The sequence below is a fragment of the Rhinolophus sinicus genome, chromosome 2 (assembly GCF_057876585.1).
Source record: "Rhinolophus sinicus isolate RSI-liver-muscle chromosome 2, RSI-T2T, whole genome shotgun sequence".
NCBI classification, from domain to species: Eukaryota; Metazoa; Chordata; class Mammalia; order Chiroptera; family Rhinolophidae; genus Rhinolophus; species Rhinolophus sinicus.
Window position 1 is genome coordinate 114,694,993 of NC_142502.1, and position 25,509 is coordinate 114,720,501.

The 25,509-nt window shown below is 45.9% G+C and overlaps 1 protein-coding gene across 1 annotated transcript; it reads left to right on the plus strand.

The window, feature by feature from the left end:
- The first annotated feature begins 4 nt into the window (after positions 1 to 4).
- MRPS5 (mitochondrial ribosomal protein S5) lies at positions 5 to 20,950 on the plus strand. Its single transcript, XM_019725854.3, has 12 exons — positions 5 to 263; positions 2,195 to 2,275; positions 5,636 to 5,773; positions 6,603 to 6,728; positions 8,148 to 8,381; positions 10,022 to 10,056; positions 11,226 to 11,316; positions 13,790 to 13,836; positions 14,304 to 14,361; positions 14,649 to 14,711; positions 18,063 to 18,199; positions 20,585 to 20,950. Exons 1-12 carry the CDS (start codon positions 206 to 208, stop codon positions 20,807 to 20,809), a joined length of 1,293 nt encoding a protein of 430 aa, XP_019581413.2. The 5' UTR covers positions 5 to 205; the 3' UTR covers positions 20,810 to 20,950.
- Positions 20,951 to 25,509: the final 4,559 nt, after the last annotated feature.

Sequence of the window (25,509 nt, forward strand, 5' to 3'; positions counted from 1 at the left end):
AGGACCCCCACGGGGCTGTCCGCGGCTGCACCGGACTTATTCAGCCCTGTGGCCCGTCCGGACGGTCTCCCATCCCGGGCTGCGCTGCGGCGCGGCCATCTGGCCTCGGGAATCCAGCCACGGGCCGAGGCCCGCCGTGTGACGAGGAGCGGTCGCGGCAGGCGGTGGGGAAGGCTGCCCGGACGAGGCGCTCTGGGGCTCCACCATGGCGGCGGCGGTGCGCGCGGCGGGCCGCCTCCCTACACTGTGCGGCGCGCCGGCAGGTGAGAGCCCGGAGGCGGAGCGGGGGCTGAGAGCAGGGCTCCCGGACGGAGAGCAGCGGGGCTCCTCACGCCGGGCTCTGTCCCGCCCGGACCCGCTGTGTGACCTTGCGCGCGCCCGCACCCTCTCTGAGTCGTAGGTTCCGACTGTAAAGTGAGGGTGAACTGGACGCCGTCCAAGGTCCCTTGCAGTTCTCCAGACCGCTCGTGCGTGCAGGGCAGAGAGGGGCCGGGGACCGCAAGCGCGCGTCGCCCTTCTGACGGGCGCGACCCACGGGTTCATTTGGTGATGTCCACGGGGGTTCGAGGTGCAGGGCGGCCAGCGAAGCTTAAGGGAGAGAGGCCGTCCTGCAGCTTGTGTCATATAGGATTAGTGCCAGTCGTGTTAGATTCAGGGCTGGTCGGTGCCATTATTACAAAGAGGGATGTTTCCAGTGTCAGTAGTTTTGCTGTTACTGTCCTCCTCCACCCTCTGTTGGCTGTTTGTAACCGGAGGACGCAGTCTGCTGTCATCCAGCAGTGCGTGAGGATTCTTACTTCTCCACATGCTTGTCAACCGTTGTCTGTCCTTTTGATTGTAGTCATCTCGGTGGGTGTGAAATGGTATCACTCTGTGGTTTTGATTTGTGTTTCTCTGATGGCTAATGAGCATCTTTTCTTACTGCTTATTGGCCATTTGTATGTGTTCTTTGGAGAAATGTCTATTTAAATCTTTGCCCATTTTAAAATTGGGTTCTCTTTATTACTGAATTGTAAGAGTCCTTTATGTTTTCTAGATACAAATTCCTAGTCAGGTACATGATTTGCAAAAAATTTATCCCTTTCTGTGTGCTGTGTTTTCATGATAGTGTCCTTTGAAGCGCAGAAATTTTACATTTTGATGACGTCTGATTTGTCTATTTTTTGTTTTTATTGCTTTTTCTCTTAGTGTCATGTATAAGAAATCATTGCCAAATCAAGGTCATGATGATTTATCCTTGTTTTTCTCCTAAGAGTTTTATAGTTTTTGCTCTTACCTTTATGTCGTTGATCCATTTTGAGTTAATTTTTATATATGATGTGAAGTAGCATGTGGATATTCAGTTCCAGCACCTTTTGTTGAAAAGATTATTCCATCCCCATGATTTACCTTGGCACCCCTTTCATGAGTCAGTTGCCGGTAAATGCTGTCAGAGCCTGTGAAGCACTGCTGTGAGACGTGGCACACAGTACAGTGACAGCCTGGCACTGAGGCTCCAGAGGAGACAGGGGAGCACGTTGCTGAGGGAGCCCGGTAGGAGTCAGGGACACTTGACCAAGGGGTGCTGTTCAGACAACCAGAGAACACACCAGACACAGAAGGATGCAAGAGCAGAGCGTGTTCAAGACTGTGAGTCTGGCGAGGCGGGAGAGGGTGGAGGAGGTGAGGCTGATGTGCAAGGTGGGGCCCAAGTTGCTGGCCTGGGGACTGTGCTGAGGGGTTCTGACTTTGTTCTACATGCAGTCGGCAGCCAAAGAATGGTCCCTTGGGGCTGTGAAGTGTCCAGACCTGTCATTTCAGAGAGGGCTGGCTGCCTGACAGCAGATGGTGAATTCGAGGGGAAGAGACCAGAAGCGGTGAGAATGAGTAGGAGACTGTGGTCCTGTGTGGCTGAGGGATGATGAGGCCTGAACAAGGGGCAGTGAGGTCATATGATACAGTTGACAGAGGGGTTGATTTTTGAGAATGGATAGGGCTTGGTAACTGGTTACGTGTGAGAGTGAAGATGTGATGTGGTGTCATTTACTTGGGCCAGTGGTCATGGGGCCCCAAAATTACTTATTTACTTGTCTTGGTTCTTTTATTCTATAGATATTAATATCAATATGGGTGTTACTGTTTTAAAAGTTCCTTTTCATGTAGAGGTGTATCTTTAATTTTTTTTTTTTTTTTTTTTTTTTTTTTTAATTTACAGGTCGTTTATGGTCCAGGAAGCTTTACCTAAACACCTGTCCAACAGCTTCCACTTTGGCATTGAAGACTGTTCTCAGCAATGGTGAGATTCATTTCTCTAACTACCTTTTCTTATAAGATCTAATGTTAGAGTACTTTATGTAGTGTATAGAAATATAAATGAACAAAGCACATTCTTTATAACGGAAATTTATAGGGTCTACAGAGTAGTTTTCAGATTTTTTATGATTGCAGTTGTTATAGTTCAAGGCTTTAAAAAAGTAGCTACAATCTATTGAGTGGTTACTGTGTGCCAGGCTTGTGACATGGTATTTTGGTTGGTCCTCACACCAGTGTCATTCCTATTTTACAGATGGTGAGTGAGTCTCTGACAGGCTGTGACTCGCTCAAGGTCACACCGCCAGTAAGTGGCAGGACTGGGGCCTGAGCTGTCTGGGCGCCGTGATGTCTCCTCCTAACAGTCTCTGTAGAGGCCTCTGCTTCTCCACCGAGCAAGTGCAGGGCCCTCTCCTCGGTCACTCCCCAGAAAGGAGAAGCCGACCCTTGCCGAGCCCATGTTGTGCCTGTGGTCATTATATCCTGCCTTTTCCACACGGACTCTGCTTAGGGTGGAATCGAAACCTCATTATGTCCTTGAGCTTCTGGGACTCTGCCTGCCGGGCTTTACCCCTGTTGTTGGCCCCTTCTGTGCTAACCCCACCTGCCCAGATGCCCGTACGCCTTGCTGGAGACGGCCAGCAGAGAGGCCTGGTGGGACTGGGCGCTTCCCTGTATTTGTTCCTTTGTTGCTTGGGTGTTCATTCATTCATACACTACTTACTGTGCGTCAGGCAGTGTCCCCGACCTGAGCTGATGTAGGGAAGGCCAGGGACGAGTGGTGAGGCCATAGCCCCGCGAAAGGGCCTGGGTGGGGAGGAACACTGACTGGCAGCACAGCGACAGTTCTGTGCATCAGTACGTCCTGCTTTTGCGACCGTGGGCAGATGTCATCCCTCAGGTTCCTCGTCTATAAAATGGGGACAGTAGTCCCTGCTTTGAAGGCTGTTGGTTCTTAAAATATATGTCCACAGAGCACCAAAAGGTTTATGTCTTAAAACGATTTCCCTTTCCTGCTTCTTCCCATCCTCCAGTGGCCCTCCATCCTTTGAGCTTTCTTCAGGTTCTGTTTCCAAGTAGACTGTGTATATTGAGCTTTTCTCTGTTAACATTGCTATGCTAACTGAAGAGCTCTTACACCAGCATCCCTGCTATTTCCCCACATGGTTGTATGCACAATTTTGATGGATTCCATGGACAGTGTTTTCATTATGAAGGTTATGTATATATTATTCACAGCTGAGCTGGTGGAATTCTGTCATTACATTCCTCTAAACATTTTCTTTTTCCTAGAATTAATAATTGCCTTGTTTTTAGAAAGTGGCTTTGTTTTCTTTGAACCTATTGCTGTATTTTCTAAATGCTGCAACAGGTTGGTCAGAAACAGCAATAATTTTTCTAAAATCTCTCAAACGTCACTAGTTAACTAGTTTGGTTTAATAGGAAAGACTTAAATTAGAAGGAAGAAATTCTTCACGGTGAAAACTGTTAGACACTGAAGTGAAACCTTCAAGGACAAACTGTGTCTTTGCAGAGGTCCACCCATGGGGCTTCCTGGGCTTGGCCCTCTGTGGCCTCCATGGTGACTATTTCCTAAGACGTGGTCATCATGGTTTGAAATGAACAAGAATTGAAAGGATCAAAGCAAAAGTGATCATTGATCGGCGGTGGGTAATAATCTGTAACTGAGCTTCAGCATGTGACTTAGCACCAGCTGCTGCCATCTCCTATTTTACAAGTCACAACACAATTTAAACTCCATTGTAGCAGCAGTATATTAAAAGAGATGATTTCTAAACCCACAAGTTTTTTTTTTAACTTTTGACAAGTGGGCCTTTTTAGGCTAAATACATTATTAGCTACGAATAGTATTTTGATTTTTTGAAAAAGATTAAAGAATTCTAAATCTGATGGTAGTGATTTTTACAGTCTTGAAGTATTTCAAAGATTGCAATAGTAAACTGTGCAAGATAAAATTCGTGTGTACTTGATATTTTATTGAAAGTTGAAGAAGTTATAAGGAAAGCTAAAATGTGTCCAACAGAAGGGGATTTGGAAGGATCATTGAAGACCTGTGTTTATTTAAAATGAAAAGCCAGTGTTTTCTGTCTACTTTTTATTGAGTAATTCACTAAGTGAGCTACCTCATGATGGTCTGAGCCAGCCTCCACCTCCCTGCCGTTGAGTAATTCATCTGGGATTGGAATGGGTGTTTAAATCTCAACGACTAACTAGTCTCATGACTTTGAACAATCCCTAACTTTGTAAGCCTAAGTTTCTTGTGAAATGAAGGGGTTGGATGAAATGATCTTTACTTTTCAATGTCTATATACAGTGGAGCTATTTTAATAGCTATTGTAGTCGTGTAGTATCAGTTTTTCCCTTATGTTCAACCAGATTCTTTTTTGTTGTCACTTTGTAAAATCATTTCTGGTGTTTGGCCCTCTGTAGCCATGAAGCGGTTGTTACTGTGCTTTTCATGATTTCTCAGAGACTGGGGAACAGCTGCTGTCCCTCTTTGGCTTTCTGGTTGTCAAGCCCAGCACCCCTGAGTAACCTTTTTTTTCTCAAAGGCTGTTTTAATTGCCTTCCTTGCTTCTCTAACAGTCACTGGACTCTCCAGTGAAATGCAGAGCTCAAGCTTGTGTGCGCTTTTTCTAACCAATATTTCCATTTGTTCGAGTCCACTGATTGCTGTCATCCCTGCCACCTTCCTCACAGGACACCAGTGTCCAGGGCACTGATGAAATGGCTGCCTCTAGGACATGGCTGTTTAAAAACACTTTTTAAAAGTGATACATGCATATGGTTAGAAAAATTCCCCAAAAACCCACAAAAAAGCAAATGTCTCACATCCACCTTCAGATGCATCCATCCCGTCTTCTGCTGTTACCAGTGTCTTGTATGTGCTTCTCGCGTTAGTCTGTAAAGTGTGTTCACTCCCTCCTTATTTCTTACATAAGAGGGTGGAATGGTCCGTGCTGTTCTGCCCCTGCTCTTCTAGCCAGGTCATGGGCAGGTCTTTGCTCCCATTGGCCTTTCCATTGTCCAGCTGCACACAGCAGAGCCTGGAGCAACCCGGTGTGGGCAGGTCCACTCCTCCGCCAGACAGCTGCATCCATTGTGTGTGTGCTCCGTCCCTGCTCTAACTAGAATGTCCATTTAGGTTATCAGTCCAAAATTCTGTTTTTGTTTTAAAAGAAAGACTGTCCTCAAAACCTGATTCTGAAGCATTCAGGAATTTAGTGACTTATTTTTACTAGGAACGATTAATTGTGTGGTGCTGGCAATATCTCTCCACAGCCACAGGGAGTCTCACTCAAAGTTTTGTTCCATTTACCTCCAGGCCCTTTGTCATCTCCAGGAACCAGGGACAACCGTCATTTCAGCAGCTTGAGCCATGTGCTACAGACACACTGCTGTATTTCTTCGCCCAGCAACTTGGTGTGCCAACAGTATAGACCCTACAGTTTCTTCACCAAATGTATGTAGTCTGGCCACCAACTTCCCATTTCATGACACGGGAAAATAAAAGGTGCTTTTGTATCTTAATTTTTCTTTTTCCTTAAATGAATTAACACTTTAGTGATTAGTTGTGATGTATTAGTAAAACAAAAATGTTCCTTCTTGTTCCTTGTAGAATTATCTCACATGCCACCAGTCGTGTTTGTAATATACTTTGGGAACCACTAGTTGACTTTAGTCCCCTCGTTTGGGGCACCTGAGGCTGACTTAGATTCCCGCCGAGAATGCTCCCAGAATCTGTTTCCAGTTGTGCTTCAGTTGAGGAGATAGGGCATCTAATCAGGAAGAGTTCATTTTAAGTAGGCATTTTGTTAACTACTCTGACCTGTACTTGAAAGAGTCCAATCTGGACTGAAATGAGCTTGTAATAAATGGAGAGTGAATTTACAACTCAACATTAGGCAAATTAAAAGAAATTAGGCTTGTAAAGCCAACTTATTTTAAATGATTTGGTAAATACAGAAAATCAAAAAGAGTATACTCACTTGGAACGCCACTGCCCTGAAATCTTGGGTTTGCCGCCATTTCATGCAGTGATATATTATACATTTTTCCACTTCTTCAGTGCAGTGTCATGGCCATCCTTTGTGAAGGCATATTCTTTGAAAGTAGGATTGTCTCCTCGGGTTTTCCAAATGTGACCACGTGACATGTGCAGAGAATGATTAACTGCTTTCATTGCTACCGTGGTACAAGTGGAGCTGGCGTCTTCTGGCCTTTTTTATTCAATAGGAGACCAGAGATCACTGCTTGAAAATTAAAAAAAACAACCACCTGTCTCATTGCAGTGACAGCAGACGAGCTCTGGAAAGGTGCTTTAGCAGAGACTGGCGCTGGAGCAAGAAAAGGGAGAGGCAAGAGAACGAAGAAGAAGAAAAGGAAGGATTTGAACAGGGGGCAGATCATTGGTGAAGGTAAACTCACTTAGAAAAACAGCTAATGTGCTTTTTAAAGTTTTTTCTCTCAAATTTTATAGAGATTTTTACGATCTAGAAGCATCAAAACATTTCTCTTGAAGGGCACTAGGATCTGCAACTTATTTGCTACCCCATGATTCTGGGGGAGGAAAACACCATAAAAGGGGATTCATTCATTCATTCATTCATTCATTCATTCATTCATTCATTCATCAACAAGGCTTTAGTGCCCTTGTGTGGCATCTGCTCTGACAATCCCTTCCCTCAAAGAACTATGATTCAGTGATAGACGCTGGAGTAAATGGAAGGTGGGCAAACTGTGCAAAGGGCCAGATAGTAAATAGTTCCAGCTTTGTGGGCCACGTGGTCTGGTTGCCACCAGTCATCTCTGCTGTTGGGGCACAAAAACAGTCATAGACAATACATAATCAATTGGCCGAGCTTGTTCCAGTAGAACAATGTATAGAAAGAAGTAGGCTGATTTTGGCCCATGGCCCTTACCTTGCCAACCCCGGGAACACACGATTGTTTATCCTTGTGTGTTTTGAAGAGTAAAAATGGTGTGGTGTGTTTAAATCAACATTTTGTGCCATGGCTGCTGACAAATGATCTGTGATAGTAATAGCCTTCCTGGCGTGAAGAAAACACCTTCACTGTTCTACTCACTGCATGTCTGCTTGGATGGTTTTCTCTGTGACTTGCCTTGTATTTTATAACATTTAAAAAAATTGTAATGATTATATTTGTATACTTCTCAGTGAAAAAGTCAAAGACAGAGAAGCCTAAGTCCCTCTGACATCCTTTCGATATCCTCCGCCCCCACCTGTCTTCCCGAGGAAACCACTGCTCTCATTTTGGTGTGTTTCCCTCTGACATTTTTAAAAATGATTTTATATACATCAAAGCCTAAGAGAAATAGATATTTTTTCTTTTTTTTAAAAATAATTAAATTAGGTCACATGGTACATACTGTCTTGTAATGTACCTTTTCCACTCAGTCATGGGTCTTGGAAACGGTTCCGCATCAGAACCTATAGAGCGCCCTCATTCTTTCACACGAGTGCGGGAGGTTTCCTAGTTGGACGTGCTGTAGTTCATGTAACCACTCCCGTGGGCTGGATGTCTGGGTTGTTTCCATGTTTTGCCTTTATGATGACATTTCTGTGGCCATCCTTCTCCAAGCACACGTGTGCCTCATGCCTGTGTGTCTGTAGGTAAGGCCATGAAGTGCGCGCCCTCGCTATTAGGGGCGGTACACTGAAAATTGTAGTAGACGTGCCAAGCGGCCTGCCAGGTGACTGTTAGTCTGCACATCCACCAGCAGTGTCATCGGTACACTCGTTGCCTGGCATTTTAACACTCAAGAAATAAATGGTTTTTTAAAATCCTTATTCATATATATTTTCAAACCTTCAGGGCACAGTGGCTTCCTATGGCCTGGTTTGAATGTCCCTCTCATGAGAGATGGAGCCGTGCAGACCATTGCCCAGAGAAGCAAGGAGGAGCAGGAAAAGGTGAAGGCTGACATGATCCAGCAGAGGGAAGAGTGGGACCGGAAAAGGAAGATGAAGGTTAAGCGCGAGCGAGGCTGGAGCGGAAGCACGTGGGGAGGTGTCAGTCTTGGCCCCCCCGATCCCGGTCCCAATGGAGGTAGCAGAGTTCTGGTTTTGCTTACCTTTGTGACAGAGAGTACTTGTAGTTCTAGAATTCCTTACAATGATTTTATTTACTTACCTGCTTAGGTTGCTTGTTTTCCAAAAAAGAATTTGAACATTATTGAAATAACTTCACCTTGTTATCCGAGTGCAGTTCCTGGAACACTGTAACCAAGAAGTAGTCCACAAGCAGGGTGCAGAGCGCGGGGTGTTGGTGCTGTTATTGTGGGGCTTCTCGGAGCCTTAAGTGTGGTGTTGTATGATATGGATCTCCACAGGTCGTTTCCAGACCGCTGGTCATGAGTGTCTGTGGAGCAGGTGGTGTGGGAGTGCTGCTTCCGTAGCAGGACAATAAACCAGATAGTTGTCATTAAGCCTCAGAAAAGCACGCATGAAAAAATTGATCGTTCTTATTAGGCCAAATTAGAAAACAGCCCTCCGCTCACCCCTCAAGCATGTAGAGAAGGAAAAACCATGTGGAAAATTCACTCTTGAGCAGGAGATAAAGAAATAGATGAGAGTTTGACAGCTTTCTTAAGTTTACCTTGAAGAGAACAGCAGAGGTTGAGAAGGAGAGATAGGCAGATATGCTTAGAGCTGAACTAAATGCTTCAGTTGGGAGGAGGAAGATACGGAAGGGGGAGAAAAAAACAATTGGCTAAGTCTCTAATGGGGGGCCGAGATCCAGAGTGTAGATGAAAGGATTAACTTGTGACAGAGTCAGGTGAGCCTGTGGTTGTGGTGGTGGAAATGTGTGTTGGGTGTGTGAGTGCTGTCTGTCCAGTGGCTTCAGCCAGTCTGGGGGATGGGGGGATGGGGTCATCTGCTGAAAGGAGGGTGAGGGGCCTGATGAGCCTGGCCACCAGAATATTGTGAGGAGAAGTTAGGGTACCCGGGACTGCCTTCTGAATTATCCGATGGAGTGGGAGTTGGACAGCTTAGAAGAAAGAAAACTGACCATGACTTGATAATTGTTGAAATTGGCTAATGGGTATATAAGCTGTCATTCAGTGGTTCTCTCTATTTTTGTATATGATTGGAATTTTCTGTAGTAAAAAGTTAATAATAGAACACAGCGTATGTTTGAGTGGCTGTGTGGTGAGTAGAGAGAGGCCTGACTAAAATGACTGACAGGCGGCAGGGATCACTCGATTGAGTTGCAGCCCATGAATGGTTAGTGGCCCACGTATGTACCCTGCTGTGACTTCTCTCCTGTAGCATCCAGCAGGCCAGCTGTGGCTGGACAGCTGCACTCACTCAGGCCTGGACATATGATGGAGAAGAGGGAGGTGGGGACGTGCACAAGGCCTGGTGGAAATGTTGGACGGTCGTGTCTTGGCTGACTGGGACCAGAGGGTGAGAGGGAAGGGAAAATGGTGGCCAAGAGTCCGGAGGTGCTGGGGAGCTCCAGGCACCGTCGCATGGGCAGCCGCAGGGGCAGGAGGACGTGGTCAGGGAGCTGGTGCCGAGCTTATGAGTTTAGTGCTGGAGGACCGGGGCATGGCCTGCGAGGTGGCTGCAGGGGCCCAAGGTGGTTTCTTGCTTAAACGCCGTGATGGTGGCTGTGCTGAAAATGCCCCGCACACTGATTGTAGAGAACGCACGTCTGTACGCCTGTTTCTTTTCTGTCTGCAGAGACCTATGAGGACTTTGACACCAGGATACTCGAGGTAGGCACGCCGAGCTCAGCACCCAGCCAGGCCTTTGGAGAACTGGGGAGGTTGGGGCTGGTGGAGGGGCTGGGGCAAGAGCAACTGTTAGGAAAAGCTGGATGCCGGCCTTTTTCTGAGACACAGAGCTGATTTAGGTAAGAAAAGAATGACACTTGATCTCGTCACTTGGTGTTGCTCTCCTGACTGCCGCTGCCCTTTTGAGGGGGATACCAGTTGAGGTGTCATGACAAGGAGATGTCAAGCTGGCATCGACGGAAACAGAATTTGGTGGTTACATCTTGATTTCCTCCTTCCTAAAGCTAAAGTAGCATTAGCAAGCTGTCCTGGAATTACAAACCAGTGGTATCTGGCATCGGTTCAGGGAGCAGAGACTGGGAGGAGCCGTGGGGGGGGTAGAAAGTGGGGGCTGCTGTGAATGTCTGGCTTGTGGTGGGGGTCACCCGGCAGGCCCCAGAAACGGAAGCCTGTATCAAATGAATGTCAGTCGCTTTCTAGGGCATCTGCCCTTGGGGCTGGTGCCAAATAGTCAGCGCTAACCATCACATGCATTGAGTCTGGGATTCACTTTGTGTATTTCTTCAATACCGATTGCGGTATGGAGTTTAAAATACAAGTATTTGGCTCCGGGTCCCAGTGTATACCTTTTGGAAGTGAATCCCTTTGAAAAATTCTCATATATATGGGTCATTTCCTGTAAGATGACCCACAGGAGTAGACTCCAGCTCCCTTTAACCTCATGTTACGGGAAAGGGGCTGCCATGTAAGTGGTTTAGTTAACAGTTTCATGGTCCTGGCCTTTTAAATATGCTCCCCCCCCATCACCAATATGCAGGTTTTCCTGTGGTTCAAGTTTTCTGTCCTCAGGTGAGCTTCATCCTTGACGCAGAGAGCCAGTCCTACGCTCGTTCTATGTACTGCGTTTTATCATTTCTGAGATGCACGTTTTTTCATACTTTAACCTCTCTGACACTGGGATGTGTGTTATAGCCAGTCTGTTATAAACTTTGTCAAAGTTTAATCAGCAGCCTTTTTCCTTGGTGCACATTCATTAAAATGGTGTACATGGAGCTGTGTAGTGTGTGTGTGTGCATGTGTATGGAGGCCACTACACTTGCGTATGAGATTTGTCTGAAGGTATAATATTTATGAAACATTTTGTCTTTTAGGTCAGAAATGTTTTCAATATGACAGCCAAAGAGGGAAGAAAGAGATCAGTCCGTGTCCTGGTCGCCGTGGGGAACGGCAAAGGAGCCGCAGGTGAATGGCATGTGCTGCTGGAGGCAGAGGGGTCAGGCGTGTCCTGCGCTCCGCTCTGGAGTCCGTGGGTTCATGCTGCTGGCCAGACATTGTCTACTGACGGCACCTTTTTGGGTTTAGGCTCACAAACCTTGTGGTCAACCCATAAAATCCCTCAGAGGGAAAAGATACAGCTCTTCCTACATGGGCCCTTTCCTGTGAGAACAGTGGGTATTTTAAAAGGCTTAAGACACTATTGTGTTATGTAGAATAGTGAAAAATTAGGGGGAAAGAAACTGCCAAATGTTCCAATAGCTTCGTTATAAAAAGAGTACAGCCATACACTGTAATATTCTGTAGTCACTAAAGAATTATGGAAACTTACTTACAAAATAGTGCTAAGTGAAAAAAACAACGTCATATTCATAATCCCAGATTTTAAAAAGTATGCTTATATGCCAAGAAAAGACCAGAAGTATATACACTGAAAAGGTTAATAGCATTTACTCTCATTCATAGGTTTGCCACTCATTTAAATCTTCTTCTTTATATTTTTCTGTAAAGTTTCCATAGTGAACATCTGGTTTTGAAATGTATACAGTGGCACCTCGGTTTTTGAACGTAATCCGTTCCAGAAGACCGAGTTCTGAAATGTTCGAAAGCTGAGGCATGGTTTCCCCATAGAAAGTAATGCAAAATGGATTAATTCTTTCCAGACCTTTAAAATCATCCCCTAAAACTGCAAATTTAGCATGAATTTTACTATCTAATGATACCATGAATCTATAAAATTTACGGCGTTGGTAAACCGAAATGTTTGTCAACGGAGACATTCGAAAACCGAGGTACCACTGTTCCTGAGTGGGTAAGGGAAAGAATACTGTGTATTTAACCCACACTGACACTTTCAAAACAAGTAACACATATGAATAGTATGTTGCCATAGGAAACCAGTCTTAACAGTTACTTTTGTATTTTTCCAGAAATTCTGTATTCACATATCTTTTTTTAAAAAATTGGGAGCGTTTAAGATCTTGTTCCCCAACACATGTCATCAGTTTGGCTCAAAATTCAAACTTATAAAAATTAAAAAAAAAATTTATACAAAGGGATCATATTATACTCATAATTTTACACCTTACTTTCCTCGTTTAACGTTGCACCCAGAGATCTTCCTGAATTAGCATAGATTCCTCCTCATTCTTTGTGTCCATTGCATAGTGTTCCAAGTATAATTTTTGTTACCTTTTCCCTATTGCGGAATATTTATGTTGTTTCCAGTTTTGTAGTATTTATATAAAGAGCTCCTTGCATACGTAATTTGTTGTACTTTTGTAAGAACATTGATAGGGAATTTCTTGCAGTGAAATTGCTGCATTTTGAATGTGGCCAGAACCCTCAGGTTCTGTGCTCGCAGCCTCGCCAGCCCTGGATATAATCAGACGTTACTGATCTTCAATATCCTAGTGAAACATACCTTTCTTTAGTCGTGAGAGTTTGACACCATGATTATTTCCCATAACTATTTCCTCTTTAGCTCTGTCAGTTCATGTGCTTTGCCCATTTTTCTTTTGGGTGGTTGCTTTTCCTTACTGACGGTATCATCTCTTTAGAAGTTAAGGACTTTGGCTCTTTGTCTATCATGTATTTTTGACTTAGTTTTTAATTTTTTCCATGTGAAAGTTTTAAATCCACAGAAATTTTAAACCTTTACAGAGCAAGTTTATCAGTGTTTTATTTCTGGTTTCGTGTCTGGTTTTCTGGTTTTGTGCTTAGGAAACCTTCACGTGAAGATTATAAAGAAGTTCATTCATATGGTTTAATTTGTTGTATTTAAACTCAGACTTGGAGTCCATTTGTCCCAGGTTCTCGGATGTCGTATATATCTCATGGAGCAGTATTGTCTTATGTTACTTTCCTGTGTATAATTTAAAAATGTAGTTCATTCTTTAGAATAAATAATTAGTGGTGACAGCAAACAGTAGAGGCACTTCCCTTAACTTGTGATTAAACCGCATGTTACCAGGGTAAGAATCCTTGACTTTATCATCTAGTTAATTGAACTCTGAATTGCATTTGGAAGTTCCAGTGAAATCATGGTTTTACTCTATAGCAATGTACGTTTTCCCCAACCTTTTTGGTTATTGTCATCTTCCAAAAATGTTCAAAACCACGTATGTTACTAACTTAGGGTGTGGTTATTTTTTATTTTTTATTGAGTATATTTAGTTTTACGTAGAGATTTATAAGAAGTAATGTTATGGATTTCATAGATACTACAAATAATACTCTTTCCAAAATGCCCCAAAACAGATAAGCAAACCTCTGTAGCCTCATGCTTTGTCATTCGTTTTGGATAGCAGGTTTTCTGTGGGCAGAAGGAAAATGAAGTGCTATGAAATATTCTGGGAGCTAAAACTTGGAATGCGGTGAAAGATATCACATGCCAAATTTATGCTCCTTTTCATATTTTGGCTTTTTTTTTTTAATAAAGGTTTTGCCATTGGGAAAGCCACTGAACGGATGGACGCTTTCAGAAAAGTATGTACATTTTTCCTTTGTTGACAACAAGAGATCAATAAGCTACGCGCTAGAAACCGTGGGAATCACCCACAAAATAAAGCAAATAAAAAGAACCTTCCCCTGAGGCTTCCCATCTGTTTCCATGCCTCACGAAGAACAGTGTCAGAAGTTCCTGTGCTCTTTAGCGTCTTTTCATTGGACTTGTGATTGTTACCAAAATTGTGAGGCAACTGGGAAAGTGTCTCACACTGACACGAGGTTCAGGACACTAAAGAATTGTTAAGTTTTTGAAGTCTGATAGTGGGCTAGGTCTGATTGAGATTTTTTAAAATTAAACCCTTAGCTTTTAGAAGTGTATGCTGAAATTGTTGTGTAAGTTTGAACTTTTCCATAATAAAATATTTTATGAAAGGTATTTTTTGAAATCTCTGAGAAAATGTAAATTGCAATGATACGTTTAAGAACATATTCCTTTTTCCTTTCAGGCAAAGAACAGAGCAGTTCACTATTTGCATTATATAGAACGATATGAAGGCCACACAAGTGAGTGTTTATCTTTTAAAATTTGCAGGATGACATTTGTTCATTGTATGTGGAATATATCTCTAGGGTGGTATCTGTGTTTTTCTCTGCTTGTTTTACAATAAACATATAAAATGTAGAAACAAACTTTCTCTCCCGAGGAGGTGGTGATGGGTGACATCAGACTTTGTCACCCGTCCTTGGCCTCTGTGTGCTGGCTGCTTAGTTAGGGCCCTGTTATTTGCTCTGTGCAAGGGTATCACAGCCACACACCTAATCCTGCTCATCTTTGTGTTTTCACCCTCCAGTATTCCATGATATCTCTTTAACGTTTAAAAGGACACACATCAAGATGAAGAAACAACCCAGAGGTAACTAAAAAACTTTTCTAATTCATTGATGATAGAGCACTTTTAGTGTTCCATCCTGTTGAAACAGTTCGATCCTGTTCTATCCTCTACCTTTGCTCACCTTTACTTGAACTCATTTTGAAAATGCTTAACAGAAAGGCCTAAGTCAGAGATAAGACGGCTGAGGCTCTGGGGGACATAAAGTCATCAGCCTGCGCAGCTCCCGTGAACACAGCCTGTCCCAGGAGTAATTCTAGGTGGGAAGAGCACATTAAGAATAGGCAGTAGCAGCTGAGTGACTAGTTGGGTTTGGGCAAGTGGGAACATTAGTTCCCTGGAGAGCTCACTGACAGTCCTGTGATAGCTTATTCACTTCTAGCCACTTACTGTCACCACCCAGTATTAATTGAACTTCTGAGCCAGCCAGGTGCACGCTAGGCTCTTGGGGTGCACAGATGGACCTTCTTCCTGCCTGGTGGGAGAGTGGGCCAGCAGGCAGAGTTCAGGGTCATGGGGCTGCGGTCGTCATGCCCAGTGCACTCTGGGTGTAGGATTCTTGAACATTCTGATTTGCATTTCCCCTGTGGTTCTACAGGAAAAATGGTTTCGTATAACTAGATATATCTTTAAAAGTTTGGATCAGAAGAAGGTAAAACATTGTATCTAAGTTTTTGATACCAAAGCTTCTGGTATAACTGCCAGTGCTCTGGCATGGAAATAAATCAGGAAAAACCAAATACAGTACCAGCTGTGCGAGTGTACCAGACCTTGCCTTCTGCATTAAGGTCAGAATTAATCGTTCACATGCCTGATGAAAAGCACCTACTTTATCACTACGAAGAGTCCTGAGTTGGACATGTGGACATCAAGGCCTGGACTTGCACTGTCCCATATGGTAGCGGCCAGCCTGTGTGGCTGCTGAGGCCTGCTGTGCCAAATACACAGCGGCTTTCAAAGAGTCGGAATGCAAAAAGAATGTCAACTATCTCAGAAATACTGTTGTACTGATTGCATATTAAAATACAATGTTTTACCTTCTAAACTTTTTAAGATATACCTAGAGTTATATGAAATGTTTTTGACATCATTGGGTTAATAAAATACATTACCGAAATTAATGTTACCTTTTTTGTACTTTTTTAATGCATCTGAGGATATTTTAAATTACATATATGGCTTGCATTCATGGCTGTCATATTTCTGTTGGACAGTGTTGATTGAGATATTTATATCTGAACGATTTTGGAAAGACTGCCCCCATTTTAATTTAATTGCAGAGGTTACTGTTTTTTACCTTCCCCATCTTCTAATCTGTGCTGTATTGCTCAGGTTTCTCTGTAGCCTAACCCATGACCTGTGCACTGGGGCTAGATATTGTGATTTTGAAGCTAAAACAGTGCGATACATTATAGACAGCCTGCCCTAACCTCTGCTGTAGTGTCACTGTTTCCACGAGGAGGACATATTAATAGGCACTACTCCAAAAAGAGCGCCAGCTGGGAAACTGGATTGGGACAGTCAGAAGCTGCTGTGTGCCTTCATAAATGTCGCAGCCTTTAACGCACTGCTGTGCAGTGTGGGTCTCCCAGAGGGGATGGAGAATGCGACGTCCTCATGGGACTGCCCTGCCCTGGCGGCAGGGTGGTATTAATTCCTCACACGGCACTCAAGGCATTAACCGTACAGCACACAGTAAGTTAGCTTTTATTAAACACGTGGTTTTTGACACAGTCCCCCCGGAAAGCTTCACAAAGTACAGTAAATCCTCGCTTAACGTCGTCAGTAAGTTCTGCAAAGCAGTGGCTGCCAGTCGTGCAGTGTTGCGTGTGGCCAGATGCTGGACAGCACTCACGCCTTGCCTCAGGGGCTCCCATCAGCTCTGCTGAGTGGGCGTCCCAGCAGGGGAGCGCTGCCCGGGTGGGGGCACGGTGGTGTGTTCATATCTGGCTCCCCAGAACATTCGCATCTAAACTCGGGGCTGTTTTCTCTCCCTCAGTCCATCTGCACTTGCCAAGTACTGCTCTAGGCTCTGGGGACACAGCAGTAAACAAACCATAGCTGGCTCTCACGGAGCCCATGTTCTACTGAGGGGACAGTGGGTGACAGTTTCTGCTGAGGCCTGAAACAGCATCAGGGTGCTGGTTTGGGGGGTGCTGCCTTGAGTATCGGGGTCAAAGAAGGCCCCTCTGAGGAGGAAGTCTTTGAGTGAGACCTTGAAGGTGAGAAGGAGCCGTGCAGGGAGAAGGAAGACCTGGTGCGAAGTCCCCGAGGGGGGAGGACGCCAGATGCGTGGTCTCAGCGAGCCAGCAGGTCACGGGGGGCTCGTGGGGGTGCAGTTCTTGGTATTTTATTTTAAATTCAGAGAACAGCGGGAAGTGAGAGCTTTAAATGGGGTGCTGTGTTTGGTTTGTGTTTTTAATGCTTTCTTCCTGGCAAATGGGTTATAGGTAGACTGAGTGGGGCATGTGTCGGGAGGAAAGGCCAGTCAGGAGGTAAGAATGACGGCCCAAGGGAACATCAGGCAGGGTGTGGTACTGAAGCCGAAGAGCTTTTCCAGAAGGAGAAAATGGACATCTCTGCTCAGAAGCCCAGTAGGCAAGGGCTGGCAGATGGCACACGTGTTCCTTAGCCCGTAGTTCTTAGCAGAACTCCAAGGAGACCTTCCAGGCAGCTCCATTACTCTTCAGAACAGCCCTGTTTTCTGACCCACATGTGCAAGAAACTCATGTATATTATTTCTTTCTTTTTTTTTTTTGAAGATTTTATTGGGGAAGGGGAACAGGACTTTATTGGGGAACAGTGTGTACTTCCAGGACGTTTTTTTCCAAGTCAAGTTGTTGTCCTTTCAATCTTAGTTGTGGAGGGTGCAGCTCAGCTCTAGGTCCAGTTGCCGTTGCTAGTTGCAGAGGGCGCAGCCCACCATCCCTTGCGGGAGTCGAACCAGCAACCTTGTGGTTGAGAGGACGCATTCCAACCAACTGAGCCATCTGGGGGCTCAGCAGCAGCTCAGCTCAAGGTGCTGTGTTCAATCCTAGTTGCAGGGGGTGTTGCCCACCATCCATTGTGGGACTCGAGGAATTGAACTGGCAACCTTGTGGTTGAGAGCCCACTGGCCCATGTAGGAGTCGAACCGGCAGCCTTCGGAGTTAGGAGCACGGAGCTCTAACCGCCTGAGCCACCGGGCCAGCCCTACATTATTTCTTTAATCCGAAGAACATCTCTCTTAAATAAGTGTCATGATTTTAGTTAAGTAAGTTGTCAAGGGTCACAAGGCTGGGAAGTGATGAAGCCAGACTGAACGGGCTCTGCTGGGTCTGGGCCCGGGTCCGGACCTGAGCAGCAGGGCGACTGACGCCGAGTTCCCTTTCCTAGGCTACGGCCTGCGCTGTCACCGGGCCATCATCACCATTTGCCGTCTCATCGGCATCAGAGACATGTACGCCAAGGTGTCCGGGTCCCTGAACATGCTCAACCTCACCCGCGGCCTCTTCCACGGGCTGGCTCGCCAGGTAAGGCTGCCCTGGCTCACAGCCAGCTCTAGTGGGTACTTCCGTCCCCTGCGGGGAGACCCCCGTGTCCGGGGTGCCTGAGGACGCCGGGGTGCTGTGCTGTTGCTGAAGAGTTAGTTTGTGAAGGTGAACCTTTAATAAATTCTTCACCGGGTGTTTTGAACTTTCAAAATGAGGTATTTTTAAAAGCCAGTTACTGCAACCTGTGTTTTATTATGAAAAGAATACATGCTTGTTCTGAAGCTGCAGCAATATAGACATTCAGATAAAAAAAGGAGGTTGTTACCTAATTTCGTCCTTTTGGTTGGGACTGGGGTGAGCCCCTCGGCCCCTCCACTCGCAGGAGCTGCCTCCCTAGAAGCTCAGTCCGTCTGCACAGCGCCTGCGTGCGTGGTTCAGACGGACACTGAGTGAAGGGGAACACAAGCACTCATGTGCCTGGTTTTCTCCTCCCTGCAGCCCAGTGGGCTCACGGTCCCTGCTTCCCGGAGCAGAGCAGCAGAGGACAGGCTGGCTTCCCCTTGAAGGGCTGGGTAGGTCTTAGCAGGGCTGGATGGGCGGAACGCACAGCCAGGCTCAGGAGGCGCCGTTGGATGCTGGCCGCCGTTTGTTGATGACTTTGACAGGCCTCCTGACATTGAGAGAGTTCGATGGTTGTTTTAGAATAAAATGAGCCATGGAAAAAGTGTAGCTGTCTCTGTTTAAAATAGGAAAATTCATTAAAAGAAAAAGCTTTGTTTAAAAAGATCTTTTTTAACACTTTCGCTGTGGCGTTCGACTATAGTCGAGTGATATTTCCAAGCCGCTGACTGGTGTTCAGCTTTACCCCACGAGCTCTGTTCCAGAAAGGAAGTTTAGGAAAGCAGAAGTACATTTTTCTATATTTTTGTGTTTTTCAAAAATGAATAACAATAGGAAATTTTTATGCTTAAAATAATCATTTATTTTAATAAAATGTAGCACCTTAACTGTATTTACTTAAAAATATAAATACTGTAACTATTTTTTGTGGATTTTTGACACATTTTGGAGAAAAAACTTGAAGTCAATTAATGCAGTGAAAGAGCTTTTTAAACAGCTGTGTGTGCGTGTGTGTACGCACACACTATCCAAAACAGCCTTCAAAAGCACTTCTAAACTTAAACTTGTGAAAGGCTGAATTGCTCGATGTGACTCAGGTTGTTTATAAATGGGTCATGGTCCTGGTCAAGGGCAGTTCAGCTGTGTGGTATTTTTGTTTTCTGTGAGTGCTTTGAATCTTCTAATATGATTGCTACGTATCGCCTCTTCTCAAATACCATCAGCTATAAAATAGTTGCATAATTTAATGTGCTACTCCAGAGGAAAAAAGCCCACCAATTTAAGTAACATGGCATTGATGCTGAGACACACTGATTTAAATGATTTTATTTTCTCTTAATGAAACAGCTCATCTCTTTCTAACTTCAAGCATGTGTAGAATTAGAATAGCCCAGGGTGGGCGTAACGTCTGGAAGCATGAGAGTGAACATATCAATACATACTTTGATGGACCATCCGTGAACCATCTGCTACATGTATTGGCCTGTTTCCATCCTCTGGTGGAACCTCCTGTCATGAATCCCCCAGTGCGCTCACCCAGTTACAGCAGGGAACAGCTCGTGGCCAGTGTCATTTGTCAGTGCCACCCCCACCCAGCCCCAGTTATTGAACCAAATCTCGAACATCATTTTATTTCCTCTATAAATATTTTAGTATGTACCTCTAAAAGGTAAGGATTTGAAAGTACCCCACAATACTATTATCTTACCTAAACAATTAACCGGAAGTCTGTTATTGTCACACATCTTGTCAGTGTTCATAGAAGTGTCCCCTTGTTAGAATAAAAAAAAATTTTTACACCGTTTATTTGAATCAGATTGCAGATAGGTCAATACATTGTGAGGTTTTGCTGTGTCTTTTAAGCCACTTTTAATGTGTAGGCTCCCTCTTTTTTCCTTCATGTGTTTTGTTCAAGAAACCAGGTTGTATGTCCTGTGGTTTCCCAGTCTGGTGCCGACTGTTTGTCTGTGGGTCCTTCACATCTTCTCCCTTCGTGTCCTGTGACTTGGGAGCTGGGGTGTGATGAGTTTCACACTGATTTTGGGCATGGCCTGGCACGGGATTGGGAGGGCTTGGAAGGCCAGGGGCCAAGGCCCGTCCTCCGTCCCAGTTGCGCGCAGGGAGGTGGGGCTGAGATCATTCCACCCACAACAGGTTACCCCAGAATCAACTGAAAGGGTATGTAAGTCCCCCAGGTGGCACTGTGCTGTCACTGCTGGCTTCCCTCTGGCTGAAGGAAGCTCTTGCCCTTCGAGTTACATGTCACCTCACAGCCCGACTGTGTTTCCATTTGGTCTTGCCCAGGAAACCCACCAGCAGCTGGCTGATAAGAAGAGTCTCCACGTTGTAGAGTTCCGGGACGAGTGTGGCCCTCTGCCCATCGTGGCTGCCTCCCCCCGGGGGGGCCTGAGGAAGGATCCAGAGCCCGAGGATGACGTTCCAGATGTCAAACTGGACTGGGAGGAGGTGAAGGCTGCCCAGGGAATGAAGCGCTCCGTGTGGTCAGGTTTAAAGAGAGCCGCCACCTGACCTTCCCTCGGCCTCGTCCACACGCTGTCGGTGGGTTCAGCCCCAGAGCAGACTCTGCCCTCTTGCCTTGGGATGGGAGGTCTTTAAAGGAAAAGGCCAACTTTAACTTTACTTACAAGTAATAAATGAGCACAGCGCTAACATACTGAGCATGTGATCTGCACCACTCACCGTGACAGCAACTATACCTACATGTCTTACTTAGGTCAGGGCTACTTGAAATACTCACGTAAACTAGCAGAATAAGTGAACTGGGGAGACAGGGCGTACAGTCCGACCGAGGCAAAAATAGTCAAGGTGGAGTTACTTGGCTACAGTCACACAGCTGGAAAATGGTGGAAAACGGGCAAACCTTGTTCTTTCTGACTAGAAATTCTATTTTTTAGGCCTGGTGCAGATGTTTCAGTGGTTGCTGTAGGTATGACGTTATGCATATGTTACTTGTCCCTCCTGCTGTGTGGACTTTACCCTCCCATTTCTGTAACTTTTAAAATGCCCTCTACCTAGATTAAGAACCACATTAGACAGTGTTATACCTGCTGCTTCAGTCATCAAACACAATATAGATAACTCAAGAAGAAAAAAAGCCTGTTGTCTTTACCCACATTTTTACTTTTTGCTTTTTCTTCTTCCTGATATTCCAAGAGTCCTTCTTTTATCATTTTGAGTAGGAAAAGCCCAGCCCTCTCATGTCTCTCACTGTGCCTCACTCACACTCTGATACCACATGTGGGGGATTGACCCCCACGAAGCAGTTCTCTCCAACACCAGCTGAGTGTCCCACAGTTAACTCATTTCTGACACTGCCTGGAGATGCTGTCAGACCCCACCGACTCAGGCTCAGTCCCATAACACTCTCCCCCACTTCAGATGCCCATCGCAAGTTTGCTGTCACCCGTGCTTCTGACTGGCTGTAAATCACGCTCCCACAAACTCTCACTGGGTTTCATTAATCTGCTAGAGCAGCTCACACAGCTGAGGAACTTATATTGACAGTTTGTGTAAAAGGATGTGATGAAGGACATGGTGGACATCCAGATGGCAGAGGCGTGTGCCAGGGGCACGGAGCTTCCACGCCCTCTCTGGGCACCGCTCTCCCAGCACCTTCACATGTACACCAACCCGGGAGCTCCCCGAACCCCGTATGTGGGACTTTAAGGAGCTCCCTCACGGAGGCACGATCCATCATTAACTCCATTTCCAGCCCCTCCCCTCTTGGAAGAATCGGGGGTGGGGCTGAAAATCCCAAGTTTCTAATCATGGTTGGTCTTTCTGGTGACCAGCCACCACCCAGGAGCCACCCAGAGTCACCTCATTAGAACAAAAGACAATGCGGTCACCCAGGAAATTACAGGGGTTTCAGAAGCCCTGTGCCAGGAACCAGAGCAGAGACCAATCTAGGTATTTTCTATATCTCATGTTTCCTTCTTGCCTCAAGAACATCATTGCTATTCTTTTAGGAAATGTCTATTGGCAACAAGTTCTTTTAGTTTTCCCTTATCTGAGAATGTCTTTCCTCTCATTCCTAAAGAATAATTTCACCGGATAGAGAATTCAAGGTTGACAGTTCTTTTTTTGCAACACTCTAGAAACGTGCCACTTCCCTCTGGCCTCCACAGTTTCTGGTGACAAATCTGCTTTCATTTGACTTGTTTTCCCCTTACAGACAAGGCGTTGTTTCTCCCTCTGCTTTCAAGAATTTTTCTGTGTTTCATTTTCGGAAGTCTGACAACACTACTCGTATGTTTTGGTTTGCATTTCTTTCCATTTATTCTGTTTGGGGTTTGCTCAGCTTCTTGAATCCTGTTTATCTCTTTTGCCAAACTTGGGAAATTTTCTCCCATTATTTCTCTTATTTTCTCTTTAACAATTCAGCAGTTTTTAGTATAGTTCTATTTCCAGAGTTATGCAACCATTACTACAATCAATTTAAGAATTTTGTGTCACCCCGATAAGAAACTCTACCTGCTAACAGTCACTCCCATTGCCCCCGTCCCAGCCGCTGGTAACCACCGAGCTACCCTGTGGATTTGCTGTTCTGGACATTTCGTACAGGTGGAATCGTGCAGCATGGCCGTGGTGCCTGGCTTCTGTCATGGTGCATAACACTCCCAAGGGTCACCCGTGTGGTGGCCTGAGTCAGCACTTCAGGTTTTGGTTGCCAGATTAGCCTTCACTGTGTGGATGTTCATCCATCATCAGGTGGCAGACACGTGTGTTGTTTTCACGCTTTCGCTGTTACGAATAGTGCCGCTTCAGGAATAGTGTCTTCTCCAAGAAACTGTGATGAAATTCAGGGTGTTATTTAATCTGTAGCAGGCCCCTTGGCTGTGTGAAGGTGGGATGGGGGTGCTGTCCGGCTACTGCCCGGTGGGGCTGGAAATCTAGGCTCCCTCCTCAGGCTCCGCTCCAGGCTCCACATCTTCCTCTGAGATGGAGGAACAGCCCAGGGTCACAATGACAGACACTGACAGACACTGCCAGGCAGGGTAGTCCTCAGCCTGTGGCATCAGATGAGGGCAGGCCGCATTTTTTTCTGTGATACTCGGCTTGAGCAAGGAAGGTAGTTATTGTCTAAAAGTTTTCTGTCTTGATAGATTACCCTCCCTCCTTACGTGTCTAAGAAATACCAAGACATTGAACTTCAGACAACAAAGGACAATGACTGCTTAGAAACGGGAAACCAGTAAAACACCCCCACTTACTATCTGGAGAAAGTCCACGGCTCCAGGCAGGGTTATCCTGTCGAGACCTGGTGGTTCCCCCTGAGCTGGGAGATGGCGTTGGGGGTCAAGAATGGTCAAGGTGGCTGAGGTTCATAGGGAGGATGCCTTAGAGAGGACAGCTGCCCAGCCAGGAAGCGGGGGGCTGCAGAGGGTTCCCTAAGTATTCAGCTGTGTGTGAAACACACCGACCCAAGGCCAGGGAAAGACCCACCCTAAAGGATTAGGGAGTGGCGTTTAGAGCTCGAAATCGTGCCTCTTCCAACAGCCGCCATGGAAGACCTCGTTATTCATGTGGCACTGGAGGAGTAGTGGGAAGACTTACCCTGAGATTGGAAGAACTAACTCTATACTAGACCTAGCTCTGGTCCCAATTCACAGGCCTTAAAGCAAGACCCAACCAGAACACAGCTGTTTGCAAGTAACTGTGGTCCAGAACAAAGCTCAAGAATAATTGTAAGAATACAAAAATTGTCTAACAGCTGGTGAGGTACAATTCACAGTGCCTGGCTTCTGATAAAAAATCACCAGGGATGCAAAGAATCATGACAAAACTCATAACTAAAGGAAACCAGCCAACTGAAACCGATGTAGAAATAATACCATAATCGAATTAGTAAACAAGATCGTTGGAACAAATTAGTAGACAAGGACTGTATTCCCTATGTTCAAAAAAACTAGAGGAAATAAACTAAACATAACATGGAAAACAAAAATGTGCATATCTAACTTCTAGAGATGAAAAATACATTGGATGTGGTTAGCCACAGATTGGACACTGCCAAAGACATGTAAACTTGGAAGACATAGCTATGAAAGAACCCAAAATAAACAGGAAGACCATTGAGAAAGGAAGGGCCTCTGGTGTTCACTGGCAGTGACAGAAGAGGGGTCTTGCATGTCCCCTTGATCCCAGTGCTGACGTGGAGACTGAGGGAACCAAGCCACACAAATCAGGACACAAAAACCATGTGTGCCCAAGAAAGGAAGGGGTCTTTTTGTCCACACATCCTGGCCACCTAACCATGTGCTGACTGCCGGCTCCTGCAGCTACATCTGTTTTTTCTCATGGGTGTTCTGTCTAGGAAATATCTGGGCCCAAAGAGAAGGGAGCTTGCTTAAGCTAGCTGGGGACTCCTCAATATGGAGGTGGGAAGGTTGGGGGGGGATGTGCTCCCACCCAGCAGAGAGAAGTTTCAGGACAGGAAAGCCTGGCATTCTTTGTTTGGAACAGCACCACTGAGACCTTCCTCGCAGATTTGCATGGTCTGGAGCTGTAGCCCCTCTAAGTCCAAAGGTGAGTGAACGGGGCAGCTAAGTGCCTGCTCAGCCAGGCCTGGGGGCCGTGGTGGGAGGACATGAGGGTAGCACTTGGCCACGGGACGTGGGCAGGATGACTCTAGTCCTAGCTTAGCCAGGCGGCAGGGCCTCCTGTGAGCACAACTGTCCAAAAAACTGCTTCCTCATACACAGTGGAAATGACAAACCCACCTAGGAGGATGGTCGAGAAGTGGCAGCAAAGAACGCGTGGGGACCTCTTAGCGTCCATCACACTGAGAGGGATGCCAGTGACTGGGGACCTCATGTAGCAGGAGGGAACAAAGCTAGCAGAGGGTGCGGCCAGGATGGGGCGCGATGCTGACCTCAGGGCATCTGTCTCCTCTCCAGCACCCTTTTCCCCCCCACCTTCCTGCCTAGTGAGGCCACAAGCCCCTTGCCCCTTTTGTTACTGTGGGGGTCTGTGCCAGGGCACGGAGGGCACCCTGGGGGTAGACCCCAAAAGGGTCAAGCAGCTTCGCCTGTTAGCACCAGAGGCCAGAAAACTGGCTTGCTCGGGAGTGGGGTGAAGGGCAGGCAGCCCTATCGGGGCATCTGGCCGCCCGGGCTTGCTCACTGGGCACACAGTCTCAGCATGCATTCCTGTCATTGTTTGCCCAGGGCAGGGCACAGGCTGAGACTGGAAGCCCCAGCCCCTCT